The sequence below is a fragment of the Triticum dicoccoides genome, chromosome 5B (genome assembly GCF_002162155.2).
Source record: "Triticum dicoccoides isolate Atlit2015 ecotype Zavitan chromosome 5B, WEW_v2.0, whole genome shotgun sequence".
Lineage (NCBI taxonomy): Eukaryota > Viridiplantae > Streptophyta > Magnoliopsida > Poales > Poaceae > Triticum > Triticum dicoccoides.
In genome coordinates, this window is record NC_041389.1 from 587,631,354 (window position 1) to 587,650,509 (window position 19,156).

The following is a 19,156-nucleotide window of genomic DNA, read 5'->3' on the forward strand; positions in this document are numbered from 1 at the left end:
TACAATGTATAGTATCGTAAAATACCAGCAAACAAAAAAGAATTAAAATGGAAACACAAAATTAAATGAAAAAGAAATCATAAAACTAAAGACCCCCAAACCTTATAGTACAGGTTGGTCTTACCAACCGGTACTAAAGGGCTCCAGGCCCCCGGAGCTAGCTCGTGCCACGTGGTTGCCCTTTAGCACCGGTTCGTGCTGAACCGGTACTAAAGGGGAGGGGCTTTAGTGACCACACTTTAGTGCCGGTTATGGAACCGGCACTAAAAGGCCTTACGAACCGGTGCTATTGCCCGGTTCTGCACTAGTGACTGACGCCCCCATGGCGGATGCTACGATGCAGCGTTGGCGGCGATGGGTGCTACGATGCAACGCGACGGCCATGGCAGAAGCTCCTCGACGGAGTGCGCGGCGACTACGGCGAGAGCTGTGATGCAGCGCGGGATGCTGCGCTGCAACTCCGGCGGCCTGAGTTTGCGGCGACGGGTGCTACAATGCTGCACGGCGGCCATGGCAGAAGAGTGCGCGGCGACGACAGTGAAAGCTGCGATGCAGCGCCGGCGGCCCGCAGCGTTGCCGACGGGCAGCTGCGGGACGCAGCGCGGTGGCCATGGCGGAAGCTGCGAGGCGGCCATGACGCAGCGACGCAGTCGGCAGGAAAGAAAAATGTGTGGCCGTGCCTTCCGTGCGTGGATAAGATGGAGAAGGGGAGCAGCGCATGGGGCCAGCCAGGGACGCGTGTAGATCGATGGAGGGGGCTTACGACTCGGTGTTTTCAGCCGGTTTAAAACAAACCTTTTCCAAGTAATAAGAGTCAAAAATAAGGGCACGTACGACGAGGGCTCTTGGCTACACGTTATTTGTGTATACGTGTTCGTTGTTTTTCATATGGCCGATCCGTGGACGGAATTCCAACGCAGGATGTTTTCTTCAAACTATATATGGAAACTAAATTTTACGGTATTTTAATTTAAATTCACACAAAGGCCGACCTAGCTCAGTGGTAGAGCGTGTGGCTTTTAACCACGTGGCCGTGGGTTTGATCCCCACGGTCGGCGCTCGTTTTGTGTGTTGTGCCGTACTTACTTTTTTCTCTGCAAAATAAAATGTACAGAGGGAGCACTTTAGAAAATTCACCAGAGTGTCCAGTAAACACACCACATCTCACTTTTGTCCTTCAGTGGGTTCGATCCCCACGGTCGGCGCTCGTTTTGTGTGTTGTGCCGTACTTACTTTTTTCTCTGCAAAATAAAATGTACAGAGGAAGCACTTCAAAAAATTCACCAGAGTGTCCAATAAACACACCACATCTCACTTTTGTCCTTCAGAAAATTCCCTTTTGTCCTTCTTGCATCTTAGCTTGTTTTTAATTTCCCTTTTATGTGTCACCAATAAACACACGACATTTTCCTTTTTCATCTTAGCTTGCAGTCGCAGATTGCGGGGGTTGTTGACGGACAGTCTAAACCCTATAGGAGATGCGGCGGCGCAGGATGTTGGAAATAATCAAACTACGTGTTTGAGTCTCTTTTTCTTTACAGGGTAACGGTCGACGTGTTTGAGTCTAGTTTGGGAAGGGATCAATGTTGCCGTGTGATTCAGATTACTGTACAGAACAAGTTTAGTCCGGTTTGGACCATGTTAGATTAGGTAGGCTTTTTTTTTCGGGATAAAATTTCAATCTATTCATCTTCAATCATGATAGTATAACGAATTAAAAATAATAAAAATTATAACGAACTGGAAATAATAAAAATTGAAAAACATTTAAAATCAACCGGCTGAAAACAACATCAGGTAAACCGGCTGCCCTGTGTGACACGTGTCCCTAGAGAACGAGGCCACCGCTTTTCCCTCGAGCTTATCTGCTTCACACGGCTGCTCCTCCACCTGTTTTCCCCCTCATCTTTTTTCCTCTTCCCACCTCCTCTTCTGTTGGCCCATGGTGATGCTGACCACCAGGTGCCGTAGCTGCAAACCGGTGGGATGGACGACGACCACCACCACCACCAGAAGTTGCAGCCCACCCAAATAGGGGTTCTTGCTGCTAGCGAGGGGTGAAAGCGACCACGAGCTGTGTGCTCCTCGCCCTGGAGGCCACTACCATTGCTGTAAGCGGGAAGGAGCAGTGTGCTGCTCGCCATGGGCTCACCGGCCATAGGCATAGCGTCGATGCCGGTGTTGCATCGCAGCAGGAAGACCGGAGGTGGGCGCTACTAGTTGCCAGTGCTGCAATGCAGTGCGCAGGAGTGAGGTTGGGCTACTCGCGGCCGTTGTTGTAAGGCAACACGAAGGCCGAAGGAGGGCGCCGCTTGCCGCCGGTTCTGCAACACCGCACGCAGGAGGTGCTACGTTGCAGCTTTTTTCACGTCGTCGAGGTTGTATTGGAGCGCTGCCTCGGGCTGCAATGGAGCGCCGCCGGGTCATTGGAGATGAGATGGGGTCATAACAGACTTCGCCGGAGCTGTAATGAAGCTTTCACCGGAGCTGAAATGAAGCTTCGCTGGAGACGTTGCACTCGGTGTTGCCATGGAGGAGCCATCCGGTGTGCTCCTGGTGCTGCGTTGCAGCGGCCACTGGCGGCTCTGAGAGCTGCGGTGCAGTGCTCGCCGGCGGCTTCGGTGAGCCAGAGCTGCAATGAAACTTCGCAGAGACGTCGCTCTCGGTGTTGCCATGGAGCGCCGCCAGGTCATTGGAGCTGTGATAGGGTCGGAACGAACTTCGCTGGAGCTGCAATGAAGCTTCGCTGGAGACGTTGCACTCGGTGTTGCCATGGAGGAGCCATCTGTTGTGCTCCCGGTGCTGCGTTGCTGCGGTCGTCGGCGGCTCTGAGAGCTCCGATGCAGCACTCGCCGACGGCTCCAGCGCCGAGATGTCGTAGGCGCAGGTATCACGGCGGGGTGTTGTATTGCTCTGCAACATCGTCTTCAGAGGAGACGTGGGGTGTTGAACTGAATCATGTGGTGGATTGGTTCAGTGGAGGGAAGACGCGAGGCTGCCTTTCCGAGATCGACGACCAACATTGTCATATCTAACGACTAACTAGGCGGATGATTTTCTAGGAAAATCATCCGGCAGATTTGTGGCAGCCGCCATAAAAATTACATCCAAATCTGTAGACCACATAGCGACAACTACAAGCATTGAAGCGAGCTGAAGGTGCACCGCTGTCATCGCCCCTCCCTCGTCGAAACCGAGCAAACCTTGTTGTAGTTGACAGTCGGAAAGTCATCGTGCTAAGGCCTCATAGAACCAACGCACCAGAACATCAACCGCCGCCGATGAAGAGTATAGATAAGAAGGATCCAACCTGAAGACACACGAACAAAGACGAACGACGAACAGATCCGAGCAAATCCACCAGAGACAGATCCACCGGAGACACACCTCCACACGCCCACCGATGATGCTAGACACATCATCGAAACGGGGACTAGGCGGGAAGATCTTTATTCCATCTTCAGGGAGTCGTCGTTGTCTCGCCTTCCTGAGTAGGACACAAACCCTAACAAATTTCAAAAAAAAAATCTATTAACAGAACCTTCCCACCAGCAAGGGCCATGATCCACTCCATCCCCATGGCCCTAAGGCCACGGTAGACGGGCGGATAGATGTCGGCGTCGGCGGGAGGCAGAGAAACCCTAGTTTTTTTTGGTAGGCAGCGGCTAGCTAGGCGTCTCGCCCGTTCCGCCAAACACAAGTTGCGAAGGAGGTGTTGACGCTGGAGCGCGTCACACGAACACGTCGATGTGTACCCGCGGCACCGAGGGAGATGCTCCGCAACTCACACCGTGGGAGGCCGACTTTCAGCGCGATACGCAAGACAGCAAGCCGGCGCTTTTGGGACCAGACGCCCCGCTCGCCCGGGAGGGACCCCGCCAGGGCTCGCGGCGACGATTGGCTGCTCGAGGTCGGCCTTACCTCCCCTAGAGCCTCGTGGATTCGCAGCCTCCAATCTTGAAGAACGACGAAGAACGAGAAGAAAGATACAAAGGGAGAGATAAAAGTAGATGAACACGAAAAAGTAGTAGATGTATTTGTTCGATTGGTGTTGTTCAATCGGCCGTCACCCCTTAGATATATAAGAGGCGGCTGGACTTCCCGTGCAAGGAAAAGGCTTGGATTCACGTCCAAAACTCTAATCAAATTCGGATTGGTTTTGTCCGAACTTTCCAAAACTGTTCAGTTTAAACTGGCTGCACCTTGCGGGTCTTTTTTGTGGTGGTAAACAATCTCGGATGGAAACGATCCCAAAAGCAATCTTGACCGTTTCGAAGAGACGAACAACTTTTATGTTGAACGTTGTTTGATCAAAGGTCATCTTGAGGGTCAAATCGGTCGCGCAAAACAGGCTATCCCTCGCGCTACCCATCAGACAGGGTGTCTTGGAGGGCGCGCCAGTTTTTGCCTCCTGACAGGGCTGTATTCCGATGGCTCTAACTTTTGCATACGAACTCGGATTGGAACGATTTTTATATAAAAATCGATCGTTTCGACGAGACGAAGACAATCCGTGTAGATAATTTTTCTATTTGAGGTCATCTTGGGGGCTTAATCAGCCAAACTGTACTCTGAATATAAGATCTTAGTACTTTGAGCATAGTTTCGGTCTTCGAGATGAAATCGGACTGCGATGACCCAAACTTCAAAGATGTTCATATCGACAATACGGAACTCTTTCATGAAGATAACTTCTCTATTTGAGGCCATCTTAAATAAGTTATTGATCGTGCCAAAATCTGGTGTCAACACATGCCCCCCTTTTTTTCGGCAAAGTTTGTGTGCCGAAAAATAACTTCCGCATAGCTTGTTCTAAGGACGATGTCAACACTCCATCGGCCATTTTGCATATGCTTAGGACGATAAGTTTATATCGGCCATTGCTTGTTTGAACCTCTTGATGCAAACTTGGGTGAAAACTTCTCAGCTTCTATAACAATCCGGTGATAAGGTTCCATAGATCAAAACCATCCTCCGAACCATATTGTTCACCCTTTCGCTAGGATTTTGCAGATAATCAAGAATGAACTTCCTCCAATCCTTACTTCGCCTGCATAAAAATTTCATTAGTGGCCGAAGCGGTGGGCTTCGATTCAGCCTTACTTATGTTGACAAGACCTAGCATCGGCTATTGATAGAAATGCAATACACCATGGTTAACATAGTAGCCGGACGCTTACTGTGCCAACTCTTTCGAATTGTCATGCCTAGATATATGAACAATTTCAAAGCAACCCAAGGTAAATCTTGCATCTAGACATACCAAAAGATAAACTATAAGTGATCCGTCAAAACATTGATAACCCTTGGATATTTGTTGCACTACTAATAACGAATCACCGGAAGCCTCAATATGTATAGCACCTATATCAAGGCAAAGCTCCAATCCGAATGACAATGCTTATTCGGCTTTGATGATTGTGCAAAAATATTATAAGCGGCCTGAGACTTCACAAAATAGCTCCATATGGAGATAAATAAGCAACACCAACACCTTGGCCATTGCCAGAAATTTACCGTCGAAAATAATCTCCATAGTACTAGAAAGACAAGGGCAATATCAATGAACATGTACCTCGTTTTGGCCTCTAATTGAACTAAGGACGATGTTAGGATACTACATCAGCCATGCTTTGACATATTCTTAGGGCGATAGATAAATACCGGCCATCAACATAATGCCCATGTAGAATTCATTCACCAAATCATGTATAGCCGAAATAAACAAATGAAATAGCAATCAAATATTTCGGCCCTTTGGATTAGCAAGAAAAAACATAGCTAATAAAATGTATAGAGATTTGGTAATACCCTCTCATGATGCAGAAAATTATGTCGCTTCCATGGATTAAAATAAATTCAGGGAGGGTAATTTATCATACCTGATGATGAATTCCATGGCAAAGGCATCAATGGTATGGTTGAAGAATATGGATGATGTGCTAACCGAAGATTTTGATGGGGTGATGCAAACCTTCGGCTTAACTGTTTTTGGCTTCCATCCTTCTCTTTCTTCACTTTTGTAACACTTGTTGCGATAGAAGGTTGCACATCACTTTCATTTTGACTGCTCCTCTTCGGAACCCATGTCATGTTCTTCTTTTTCAGCTCTTGTGCACTAAGTTTTTGTAATTCCTTCTTTTGGCAATACGATAAGCCGAGTGGGCACCCCGGCTGTGATTTTGTTTGAAGCAATGGCAACTCTTTTTGGGCCTTGTGCACCCTCAACTTTTTTTCCTCAGATTTGGGACTCTGATTTTTATCAATTGATTGTTTCACTTCTTTGCCTTTTGTAGCCAATGTCAACACTTTAATTGGCTCTTTGTTATTTGAGATCAAATCTGAAGTAGCACACTTACGACCATCTCTTTTCACGCGGTAAACTTGCTTTACCACCTCTTTTTTCTTCCTTGAGCTCTGGATCGATTCCTTATGATTGAAACGGTCTTTGATGCATGATTGTTCAAATGTTGATCTTCTTGGAGCTGCATAGTATTGGTGAGATGGTCTAGAATAAGATGGAGAATGTGCCCTTGTACCATACCTGTCCCATGATGAATATGTATCTATATGAGCATAGGGAGGAATCCACGGCATTGGCATTGGCGGCCCAAAATAAGGATATGAATATGTTGCATTAAAATTATCACTTTGCCAATACCAATCCTCATATTTGCGCCTTGGGGGTGATCTTGGTTTCTTTGCATGATTTGGCCGATAAGCATTCTTCTCTTCACTCATCTTTTGATATTTATCCAATAGTTCAGCAAAGGTGATTTTTGATCTCTTACACTTGCGCTTATTTCGGCTTTTGTTTTCTTTTGGTTTGCTTTCATCGATCATTGGATTTGCTTGCTGCCCCCCAATCCTTGGCGTCTCCATTGTAGCTTCGATGGAATTCTCGCCCTCAAGATTATGTTCATTATGCTCTTCAACAACTTCTTCACTTGAAACATTGATCCCATCACCTACAATTTTTACATTCTCTTTAAATGGATCGGCTTGAAGCAGCCAATGCAAAAACCTTTTGTCATCGGGACCAATCGGAATAGACTGGTCATCTCTTGGTGTTTCAACAAACTTCAATCGTCCTTTTTCAATGGCCGATTTAACTATTTGCCGAAACATGTTGCAATCCTCAAAATTATATTTGGACGAATCATGCAACTTACAATACATTCGTCCTTGGATTGATGGCTTAACATGGTGATCGAGAATTGTAATGTAATTATTTTTCAGCAACAAATCAAATATTTGATCACACATGCTTGAATTGAAGGTATACTTCTTGTTTTCTAGCCGATCTTGCTGTTTGAACGGCTTTGGAGATAAGCAAACGAATGGTTTAGATTTGGAATCTCCCCATTCGGCTATGCATTGTGTTTTCCACTCTATCTCCGACGTCTTTGGATAAGATATTGTATTAGCATCGGTTTTCTCAATAGAATTTAACCTTGGCTTTAAATTTCTGAAACGAAGATATTTAGAACATACATGTCTCAGTTGAGACCAAGTGCAAGCCAAGTACGAAATAAGCAAAGCTACCCAACTAGATATGAAGTTTAGATAAGGCAACGGGGAAAGCTTTGGCTGTAACAATAAGTCATTATCGGTCTTTATAAATGGCGCAATGGTTTGACCGATATGTTTCACAAAAATTTTATTGCTAACAAGTAAATTACCCTTCTTCATTGGTCTTTCAAAATTACTTATGAGAATATTTCTTATAGATGCATCAATAATGAAGTTGCGACCAAATCTGAAAATAGGTAAATTACTCGCTATGCATACCTCTTCAAATATGTTGGGAGATCATGATGGTGGTGCCATTTGAAGAACATCTTGCTCCGTCTTTGGATGGCTCCCCAACACCTTGTCATCATCTTTTTCTTGAATCCGTGCATCATTGCTTTGAAGATTTTTGTCGGCCGAACTTTGTTCGGCTACTTGTTCTTGTCCTTGAAGCTTGTCAATTTCTACGGCACGGAACTCATAGGGCAGGAAGTAGGTTCCATTAACTTTAGAAAAATCAAGCACCGTTGTTTTCCTATGCTTGCCATGCCCTTTCTCAATAATGCTTGCCTCATTGGATTTGATGGATTCAGAATATATACTACTTGATTCGGATTTTTCAACCGAAGCACTTTCATGTTCCCAACCATCCTTCTTTTCATTGATACTACCAATTGGCAATGCTTCTTTTATCCGAGCCAATTCTTTTTCTATTTGTTTCTGACGACGAGCGGCAAAATTAGCTTTAAGCTTTTGCTCAATTTCAGCCCACTCCGGATATGATTGCCCCCCAATGCTTTTAGATTCTTTCGGCAATGACACACGGGTGTTGCCGAGATTTTGCAATTGTGTAGGGGGTGTATAATATGATGTAGTACTAGGTGAAGGCATATGCATTGTTGTAAGACCATCATTTTGCTCGCCAATTTTATCATTTGGCAAAGATTCATCTTCTTGCAAAACTCTAGCTTTTATTGCGGCATAATCAGGAAATAGCCCCTTTTCATGTTGTTCAAGGCAAAGAGCACTAATTCTCTTATTTTGGGCTAAACTCTTCAATGCAGCCACCACTACCTCATCTTCTACAATATTGGGCACAACCGCTCCTGTAAAATTTACATTCATTCGGTTATAACCAGGAAGGTGTGAAGCCGAATTATGAGCATCTACAGTTGTGTATGGTGCCGAAGAATTACTAACATGAGGTGTAGCATATGACGTTTGAGAGTAACTGGCCGAATAACTAGTGGTAGCATGGCCAATTCTCTCGTTCATCGGCATGGTTGGATTAGTATATTGCACATTACTTGCCGATGAATAAAAGGGTGAAACACTTTCTTGCATGGCATTGGAGATTCTAACATGAGGTGTTTTAAATTTATTAACTGAACTCACCATGTTGTTCATCGGCATAACAATTTGTGGGGTTGCCGATGCATGAGAGTTGAGATACATATGGTGTAGGTTACTAGTATCATAAGAACTTAAAGCATGCAAATTACTTTGAATCGGCCCTTGCACGTAATTAGATGCATTATTGAAAAAACTAGGGCTGGCCGATAGAGTATACTCATTGAACAATCTAGTAACATCATATGAATTATTTGCATCTACAGAAGGGAATTGGGTATTCATATTACCTTTGTAGATTGCAAACCCTAGATGACGATCCTTTCGTAGCAAAAATAGGCCGGAGACCGTTTAAAGCTTCGTCCCCAGCGGAGTCGCCAAAAAGTGTGTTGACGCTGGAACGTGTCACACGAACACGTCGATGTGTATCTGCGGCGCCGAGGGAGATGCTCCGCAACTCACACCGCGGGAGGCCGACTTCCAGCGCGATACGCAAGACAGCAAGCCGGCGCTTTTGGGACCAGACGCCCCGCTCGCCCGGGAGGGACCCCGTCAGGGCTCGCGGCGATGATTGGCTGCTCGAGGTCGGCCTTACCGCCCCTAGAGCCTCGTGGATTCGCAGCCTCCAATCTTGAAGAACGACGAAGAACGAGAAGAAAGATACAAGGGGAGAGATAAAAGTAGATAAACACGAAAAAGTAGTAGATGTATTTGTTCGATTGGTGTTGTTCAATCGGCCGTCACCCCTTAGATATATAAGAGGCGGCTGGACTTCTCATGCAAGGAAAAGGCTTGGATTCACGTCCAAAACCCTAGTCAAATTCGGATTGGTTTTGTCCGAACTTTCCAAAACTGTTCGGTTTAAACTGGCTGCACCTTGCGGGTCTTTTTTGTGGTGGTAAACGATCTCGGATGGAAACGAGCCCAAAAGCAATCTTGACCGTTTCAACGAGACGAACAACTTTTATGTTGCACGTTTTTTGATCAAAGGTCATCTTAAGGGTCAAATCGGTCGCGCAAAACAGCCTATCCCTCGCGCTACCCATCAGACAGGGTGTCTGGTGGGGCGCGCCAGTTTTTGCCTCCTGACAGGGCTGTATTCCGATGGCTCTAACTTTTTCATACGAACACGGATTGGAACGATTTTTATATCAAAATCGATCATTTCGACGAGACGAAGACAATCCGTGTAGATAATTTTTCTATTTGAGGTCATCTTGGGGGCTTAATCAGCCAAACTGTACTCTGAATATAAGATCTTAGTACTTTGAGCATAGTTTCGGCCTTCGAGATGAAATCGGACTGCGATGACCCAAACTTCAAAGATGTTTATATCGACAATACGGAACTCTTTCATGAAGATCACTTCTCCATTTGAGGCCATCTTAAATAAGTTATTGACCGTGCCAAAATCTGGTGTCAACAAGAGGATTCGGTTAGCAGTAGTACTTCCGTCCACGACCATATAAAAAATAACGAACACGTACACACAAATAACTTGTAGCTAAGAGCTCTTGTCGTGCCCTTATTTTTGACTTTTATTGCTTTTCATTTTTCTTCACGGTACAATGATCTCGTGTGTACATATATATACACACGACCCAGCCCTATTGCTAACCTTGACCAAACCTATTCGCAAAAAAAAAACACTTGAACAGACCTATTCGGACTGAATATGAAACCACACGACCAGACATAGACGTAGGGAAGTATTTGACATAGACGTAGACAAGATATATATGTAGTGCTTTCTTGAAACTATATATCGAAACCTACTTGTATGGTATTTTAATTTAACTGAACTTAAAGGCCGACCTAGCTCAGTGGTAGAGCGCGTGGCTTTTAACCACGTGGCCGTGGGTTCAATCCCCACGGTTGGCGCTTGTTTTTATGTGTTGTGCCGTATTTATTTTTTCTCTGTATAAAAATAAAATGTACAGAGGGAGTACTTCGGAAAATTCACGAATAGAGTGTTCAATAAACACACCACATCTCAGCTGGTGGCTTTCCCTTTTGTCCTTGCTGCATCTTAGCTTGTTTTTAATTTCCCTTTTACGTGTCTCTTACAACAAAATATGTACTGCCAGTCTATCTAGAGTCCGAAGATGTGAAGGTTCTCAGCCTTGTTTTGGCCTCGCATGGATCGTGCATGATCCTTCTTTGCCTAAAAAAACCACCACATAAAAACAGAGTAAATCAGCTGATCTCACATTTGCTCTAAAAATAGAATTTTTGCATTTACCAAAGCAATTTCTCATATTGGAAATCAGCTATTTCACAATTATTGTCGCATGTACATAACACGCTTTGCAAAGGAATATAAATTAGCACGACGGGAAGGAATTCGTCTCATGTACAATGTTGGTAGTTTTAATGCGCTTTATGAAGCTCTATTTGGTTGGTGTCTTCACCCCCAGCAGATAAATATCAACGACGGTCCTACGCAAGTACAGTAGGATAATGAGACATGATTAATGTTCCAAGTAATGCAGAGCTCGCTCTTCTTTAGAAAAAAAAATCCACGATAAAGCAGAAACGAAGTTGGAAAGTTAAAATGATACTCCCTCCGTCAGGAAATACTTGTCCCGGGAGTGGGTGTATCTAGATGTATTTTAGTTCTAGATACATCCATTTATATCCATTTTTTGACAAGTATTTCTGGACGGAGGGAGTAGTACACTAACACAACCACACAGGTCAATGTGCCAGACGGAAGAAGATTTTTTCTTTGCGATAAAACTGGAAGAAAGACATTACAAGATAATGTGGCATGAAAGAAACATCGACACCTATCTTGTTCATCTTTACATGTTACTAGAATTTAATTGTTTATCAACATCTATTTTTCTACAAGGTCGTCGTGTGGTTTATGTCATCATGTTTTTTTAAACTAGTACACTACTTTCTTCGATCCATATTATAGTTTTATATTAAAGCTGCGACAAGTGACATAGATAGGAGGGAGTGGTAGGATTGGAATAAAAGCTTAATCTCTGTTTTTTCTCCAAAGAGCCGACCTAGCTCAGTGGTAGAGCGCGTGGCTTTTAACCACGTGGCCGTGGGTTCGATCCCCACGGTCGGCGTTAATTTTTTTTCTGCAATTTTTTTAAACTCTAAATCAAGATACACTAAAAACGAAAAGAAAGAAAATGCAGCTGATCTCACCAGTCGCTCTATAAAATAATTTTGACCGATGCATTTTATCATATTGGATTGGAAACCAGCTGATCTCACAATCCCCGTTGGACGCACGTAACAGAGACACAACGGGGAGGAATTCGTCTGCTCTACATCTTTTTTATTTTTGATTTTGAATATAATTCTTAATCCGCTCTGCAAAGTCAAATTTGATTGTGGTGCTCTAGGCAATGCAGAGCTCTCGCTGTCCTTCAGGAAATGAATAATTCCACAATAATAGTAGTTGCAAGCCGTTGAAAACCTATTTCGTCAAACGATTGTGTCAAACAAGGAACAAGACATCATAGGACAACGCGGCATGAAATCACCAGAGGTCAACGGCTGTTTCCTGACGCCGGAATTTTTTTTACTATCTTTACATGCTACTAGTACAATTTACTATCTGTCACTGTTTGTTTATCTCTCTGTGGGGCAATATTACACAAGATCACCAAGAAAGGAGGTGGAAAACCTATGGCCTAGCAAAACTCAGTTTTTGCCCTCAAGCAAAACACCCTTGGTAATGATGCCTGTACCCTCTAGTGTTGCCATTGTTTCGGCAGTGTGCCTCTTGGTTTCTTAGGAGAACATATGACGATGAATTCTCGACGCAACGAACCGATCTTTGCCGGCATCACCAGTTTTGAAGCTGCGAAGTGACGCTTTTCACCACGGGGTGAAAATGCGTGTGCAAGTACCTCTTTGCACTGTCTGAACCGGGTTGGACGAGCCAATCATCGTATAATCTTTTCGCGATCGGGTTATCGAAGGGGTTGGATATTGATACCTGGTTCACAAGGTCTGAAGTCAGTGGCAGCATATAATGACTGGCATCAAGTAAAAAGCTCTTGTGGCGATGGCAGCAAGAATCTATGGTAAGTGATAATTATAAAGTACTCCCTCCATCCCATAATATAAGAGCGTTTTAAAAAACGCTCTTATATTATGGGATGGAGGGAGTAGGAACCGAGTCAAGTTTATTGTTTTCCGCTTCATTAAGGGGAATATATAATGTCAGAAAACTGGAGCAGGATAATAAGACAATCAATGGTTAGTGAGTTCAGAAATTACGCACAGCTTCCCAAAACTACAATGAGAAGGTGTGATAGGCACTAACAGAACTTGCTGTATAGCATGCTTCTTTTCTTGTCTTCTTAAATGGTCAAAAGTACTGTATCAGTAGCATGCTGGGCCTAAATTGGGGACAACCTACGGCCTAAGCTGCAGAAGTATAGCAGAGAGCTTTGATATAAAACTTGAATGGGTCACAAGGGATATAGAATTAAAAATCGCAAACAGAAGCGAGGCCCTACAAACCAACATGAAATGTAGTGAGCATGCTAGAACTTACATCTTGCATGTACACACCCTCTAGTTGTTGGATGAGATCCTTGGGAGATTGGCCTTTAGCAGGTTTTATTTGGCCTCCCCCATTCAGACAACCTGCACGGCGATAATCAGTGTATAGGAGAGGGTATCTAGATCCTAAAGCTCAGAAAGAAGTTATTAGAAGCGACCGTGCAGCACAGTGTCATAAATGAAATACCTGAAGGGCAAGCCATGACTTCAATAAACTGGTATTCACATTTTCCCATCTTAACCTTCCTAACAATGTTCTGTAGGTTTCTGAACCCGTAACAAAGGGCAAACTTCAAAACAGGACTGCCCTCCACCTGTTAGCATAAACATGTTATATACACAATGATGCGAAGGCAACAGCAAGGGTGGCTTTCGAGGCCAATTAGGGATGGATGGGGACAATGAATTACTCCCTCCGTCCGGAAATACTTGTCGAAGAAATGCTTAAAAATAAATGTATCTAGAACTAAAATACATCTAATTACATCCATTACTCCGACGAGTATTTCCGGACGGAGGGAGTACCTCCAATGTAACTTCACGGAAATCTGAATTTCGCAAGACTTTGAAATCAAGTGGGCCTTCTATTTCCCTATTAAAGAGCGCACGTGCTGCATAACGAAAGATGGTTTCCGCATAACCACCCGAGCCACCAGAGACCCCATATAGATGACCATCATCATCAACATTTGTTAATCTGTGTTGCAATTAAAGTACACGTGAATTCTCAGAGGAGATGAAGCATAAATGTAACCATATAAAATTACTTTTATCTTTCTTTTTCTCGACAGTCGATTAAATCAAAGCTTCACTAAATACTAAATAGAAGTACTAGTTGAACAGAACATATAAATATATATTTCCGCATTGAATTTCATCCGAATTTTATCCAGAGGGACAGAACATCAAGCATACAAGGAGCTTACAATCTGTCCAAAGGAGATTCCTCCATTGTCTTGAAGTCGACAGATTTGGACTGCACAACCATGAAAGTGATATAAGCGTCTCGGAGTTTTTCAAAACATACAAGCAACTGCAGGAAATAAATTAGTAACCTGTATCAAGTCCAACACTTCACCGGTTGTCAATACCGAGTCCACCTCTGTAACTTCCTTTTCTTCCACTGAGAAAACAAAGTCGCCCCGGACAGCTTCAAGTTTTTTATCATAACAGGGCATCACAGTAACATGATAAACATCATACGGCCTACACAATACATTCAAGTACGATTACAAACAAAAATATCACAAAATGATAGTTCATAATAAGCATGGTTTTTATTTGAAATAATCATCCAATTCGTCAAATGGAGATATTACATTGCAAAGACCAGGAAAAACCTAATGTCACAAACACTTGGTCACAAGAAAGCGTAAAAAATCGTAAGTGTCTCTCAAGATATTTTGGACTGGTCACCAGAAAATTGTACTGTATTTCCCAATTTGTCATGAAATATAATTGCATGATCTTATACTTCCACAAGATAAAAATTTGTGAAGTAAAAAAGGAGTCCAATTTCGGACAAGAAGAGGTACTAATTTCTCATGTCTGATCAAAGATCTGAAAATAACATATTTAGATCTAGAACTAGGGAAAATTACTCACTTGAGACCAAGTTTTTCAACCATGTGATGCTTGATAGCTGCACCAATCACTTGTTGGGGACTCTTTACAGATGAGATGTAGGGCAAAATATATGAACCAAGGGTCTTTTCAGCATAGCATATCCAGCCTGTAAGGAGGAAGAGATTCACATATAGTTATAGAAGATATGTAAATAGCTAACTAACTAGTAAGGGAATATCAGTAGTATATAGGAAACTGCATAGTAGCAAAAGTGACGCATATTTTGTATAAATGTTTTTACCTGGACATGCAGATGAAAGCACAGGAAGACTGGTTCCAACTTCTTTGTTGCTAGACAACTGACTCAGCTTATAGCGTGAAATAAATTCATTGCATGCTTCAATTAGGGCCAGATCTCGACTACTACTTGTATCATACACTGCCTTCACACCCATCGACTTGAACAGAGCAGTTAGTTTTCGAAAAACCTGAAGATAACAAAAATTGCATTATGTGTTTGTTATCATTATTTGCAGAGCACTTGTCATTCAGCTAAAGCAGAAAGACACTAATTTAGGGAAAACATTACAAAACAACTTATATGGTGACAACTTTGACAAGGTAGTGGTCAGGTGAAGCACATAGAATTACCTGTGACTGAGAAAGACCAAAGAATGCAGCTAATGATGCTCTTGACTGGGGAGATACAGATACGATGACGGTTTTGCCAGAGTTGATGCGAGTAACAAAGTCATCCAAGCTTTGCTTCTCAAGCATAACTGTCTCTGCTGATGTTATGCAACCACTATGAGATCAAAGGAAGCCGTCAGCATTATTTACATTTGGGCAGGTCACTACTTTTACAGTTGAGGCGAGGGCTACAAAATTGGTAATAACCTGCAAGCCAAACAGTCCTTGAGAGAAATCTTGACCGATTCTTCTGGAGGTTTTGTACTCACCACAACTTGCTTTTTTTTAATCTGTAAAATGGAAATGTCAGGAATATAGGGGAATTGCATGTGGAAGGGAAATGGGTTAGGTGAGATGCAAGAAAGATGAATTTACGAAGTTCTGTTTGTGCTAATGTAAAGTCAATTTATTAGTTTTGTGCAGAAATGTATCTACGACTTCCACAGTGGTTTGATCAAGTTGTCAAACTTAGCAGACAGATCGTTCCAATAATCGAGATACAAAAGTAAGCTTTCGTTAAAGGACAGATTAAGTTAACACAAGTGCGACGCCTGTTACTAGACTCAGGGAAAGTTATAAAAAAAGGAAATCGGTAAGCACCAGGAGTTCACCAAGTGAAGCACCTGCTACAATGTTGCTGTTGATTATGAAGAAGTGATGTTATTGGAGATTGTTACACAATGCGACAAGCTGGGAAAAACCAATGATCTCATCGAGCATCGCCGCACACTTTGCCTTCCGTTCTGTTTGCGCCTAACAGCTGATGCTGAAATTTTAATTTGGTTCAAACGAACTTGCTATGAAGTAAAATGAGAATACCATGGCTATTTGGTGTGGAACTCAAGACCTAATTATTCTAGTTTCCATGAAGGATACTACTGATTGGCGAGACATATGTTTGTATTATTTAGGAGAAAAAAGAGAGTAAAGAATACGGGCTTGTTTGTACGCCTTGAATAATCCGACTAAATCCCCTTCAGACTGGAAGGGATTTTAACTGGAATTCCAATTCCCCTAATCGATTCCTATAAGATAACCAAACAGCAGGAGAGAAAGCTCAACCCCGTTCACCATTCCTCATCCTTTCTACTCTTATTATCAATACTGCGAGGATTAATGGCACGCGTCACCATCCGAAAGCTAAAAATATACAGGCTGCGCGGACACAGACCGCGTCCTCTGCAGCCGCAGGGGGATGGCGCGGGGCGGCTACGAAGAGCAGGGCGGGGCAAAAGCTCCAGCCCCAGAGCCAAATACTAGGTCAAAGGCCAAAAAAAAATGGGGGGGGAGAAGGGGCGGCAGGGCAGGGTACCGGGAGGCGGCTGGCGGCGGAGTTCTTGTTGAGGGAGACGACGCAGTCCTGCGAGGGGGCGATGAAGTCGTTGAGGTCCGACGCCTGCAGCGCCGGCGAGAACCTGCTGGAAGACATCGCCGGCGACGGATGCTTGGAGGAGGATTTCTTCTTGGCCTCCTGTGGAATGAGGCCGAGCCGAGCCAGCAGTCGTCAATGTCAATCCGTGCTCTTCTTCTCGGCCTCTGCGTGCTGCTTTGATGGAGGGAGCTTGGTCGCGGGCTCGCGGCCTATATCCCCGTGGGCCTGGCCTTCACTGGTGGGCCTTCCTTGTTCCGCCTATTTGTACAGTTTTGTTTCGAAATCAACAATAGTCAAGGGGGCTTTTGCAAATAACGCGGCGTATCCTGCAGGAGTGGGGCGATCTGGGGCGGGGCGAGCTGGGATGGCGCCGGTGGTGCTTGACGGCGGCGAGCTGTTGTGTTGTGGGGCTGATCTACTAGGGCGACGTCGGCGGCGCTTGGCGGCGGCGACCTGGGACGGGGCCGACCTGGGTGTCGTTGGTGCTTGGTGGTGCCGAACAGGGAAGACGGCGAGCTGCCTGGCGGCGGGGAAGGAGGGGAGGAATAGGGGGCCGTCCGACGCGGTGCTCAGTCGCCGGAGAGGGCGGGGGAGGATGAGGGAGGTGGCAGCAGGGGTCGCGGGAGAGGAGATGAGAGGACAGATTGGGGGATGAAGCTAAGAGCATCTCCAGCCGCGCCCCCAACAGGCCCCCCAGGCAACTTTTTCGGCGCCGGCGCCAAAAAAATGCCCAGTCGCGCCCCCAGGACGATGCCGGTTTGGCTTTTTTTTCGGCCGGCGGCCGCAGGCCGAACCCGACGCGTTGGGGGGCACTTGGGGGCTCCGACGCAAGGGAAAAGCGCGGCTGACCCACGCCATTAGGTGAAAAGTCAAGATTTTTCTTCCTCGACCAGCCTCCCACCCCCCGCGCTCTCGGTCGCCCTGAGCAGAAAGCTTTTCCTCAGGATTGTGAATTCCATCCGGGAGTTCGACAACTACTTCAAATGCAAGATGGATTGCACCGGCAAACTTGGATTCACCTCGATCCAGAAATGCACGACAGCGATGAGGATGCTTGCATACGGAGCTCCCGGTGACTCACAAGATGACTATGGGCGCATGGCCGAGTCCATCAGCATAGAGTGTTTCTACAAGTTCTGTCGGGCAGTGGTGGCAGTGTTTGGACCGCAATACTTGAGAACACCCAATGCGGGAGACACTGCTAGGATCCTAGCATAGAATGCAGCAAAAGGATTTCCTGGGATGCTTGGAAGCATCGACTGTATGCATTGGAAATGAAAGAATTTCCCATTTGCTTGGTAGGGGATGTACAAAGGCGCCAAAGGCGGTTGCGGTGTGATACTTGAGGCGGTGGCCACATAGGACCTCTGGATTTGGCACTCCTTCTTTGGTATGCCAGGAACTCACAATGATATCAACGTGCTGCAGTGCTCTCCTGTCTTTGCCAAGCTTGTTGAAGGTCATTCTCCTACGGTGAACTTCGAGATCAATGGGCGGCACTACAACAAGGGGTACTATCTAGCTGATGGCATCTATTCGAGATGGTCGACATTTGTGAAGACCATCAAAAACCCTATGCCTGGAGGCAAGAACGACTGGTTTGCGAAGATTCAGGAGGCTTGCAGGAAGGATGTCGAGCGGGCATTTGGCGTGCTCCAATCTTGATTTGCTGTTGTCCGGTACCCCGCTCAGACCTGGTCGAAAGATCAAATGTGGAAGATCATGACCTGTTGTGTCATCTTGCACAACATGATCATTGAGAGCGAGCAAGAAGAGCCGGTGTTTGACACTGAACCATACCACAGGCAGGGTACTCTTGCCCAAGTTGATCACCAGCTACCGATAACCTGGACTGCCTACCTCAGTATGCGTCAAGAGATCCGAGACCCACAGGTGCATCATCAACTGCAGCAAGATCTGATAGAGCATCTATGGAGGCTCAAGGGCGATGCCGGGCACGACATGTGATGAAATATGAGTTTTTATTTGTTGAACTATTTAATTTGTATTGAACTATTTGTTGTTTGTACTATTTTGTTGAAGTATTTGATTTTTCTATGATGAAATATGTGTTAAAAAATATTTACATTGATAATTGAATGCCGAGCCACGGCGAACCACACTGAATAT

The 19,156-nt window shown here is 44.8% G+C and overlaps 1 protein-coding gene and 3 non-coding genes across 4 annotated transcripts; 3 read left to right on the forward strand and 1 right to left on the reverse strand.

Moving 5' to 3' along the window:
- Positions 1-986: 986 nt before the first annotated feature.
- On the forward strand, positions 987-1,058 carry TRNAK-UUU. The gene has a single exon. It is a non-coding gene; the product is annotated as a tRNA-Lys (tRNA).
- Positions 1,059-10,671: 9,613 nt separating this feature from the next.
- On the forward strand, positions 10,672-10,743 carry TRNAK-UUU. Its single transcript has one exon. It is a non-coding gene; the product is annotated as a tRNA-Lys (tRNA).
- A 1,130-nt stretch (positions 10,744-11,873) lies between these two features.
- TRNAK-UUU lies at positions 11,874-11,945 on the forward strand. Its single transcript has one exon. It is a non-coding gene; the product is annotated as a tRNA-Lys (tRNA).
- A 414-nt stretch (positions 11,946-12,359) lies between these two features.
- LOC119311812 (protein NAR1-like) lies at positions 12,360-17,188 on the reverse strand. The gene is made up of 11 exons (XM_037587516.1): positions 16,967-17,188; positions 15,862-15,944; positions 15,616-15,769; positions 15,266-15,452; positions 15,004-15,130; positions 14,454-14,604; positions 14,325-14,374; positions 13,924-14,095; positions 13,586-13,712; positions 13,391-13,482; positions 12,360-12,826 (listed from the first exon to the last, which is right to left on the reverse strand). Exons 1-11 carry the CDS (start codon positions 17,081-17,083, stop codon positions 12,674-12,676), a joined length of 1,413 nt encoding a protein of 470 aa, XP_037443413.1. The 5' UTR covers positions 17,084-17,188; the 3' UTR covers positions 12,360-12,673.
- Positions 17,189-19,156: the final 1,968 nt, after the last annotated feature.

What these genes read in the sequence shown, in the direction of transcription:
- LOC119311812 (XM_037587516.1), bottom strand. Translation starts at nt 17,083, where the DNA reads ATGTCTTCCAGCAGGTTCTCGCCGGCGCTGCAGGCGTCGGACCTCAAC. An exon ending in AAGGACTGTTTGGCTTGCAG is followed by an intron (nt 15,770 to 15,861) that starts GTTATTACCAAT and finishes TTGATCTCATAG; the next exon opens with TGGTTGCATAACATCAGCAG. An exon ending in AAGTGTTGGACTTGATACAG is followed by an intron (nt 14,375 to 14,453) that starts GTTACTAATTTA and finishes ATGGTTGTGCAG; the next exon opens with TCCAAATCTGTCGACTTCAA.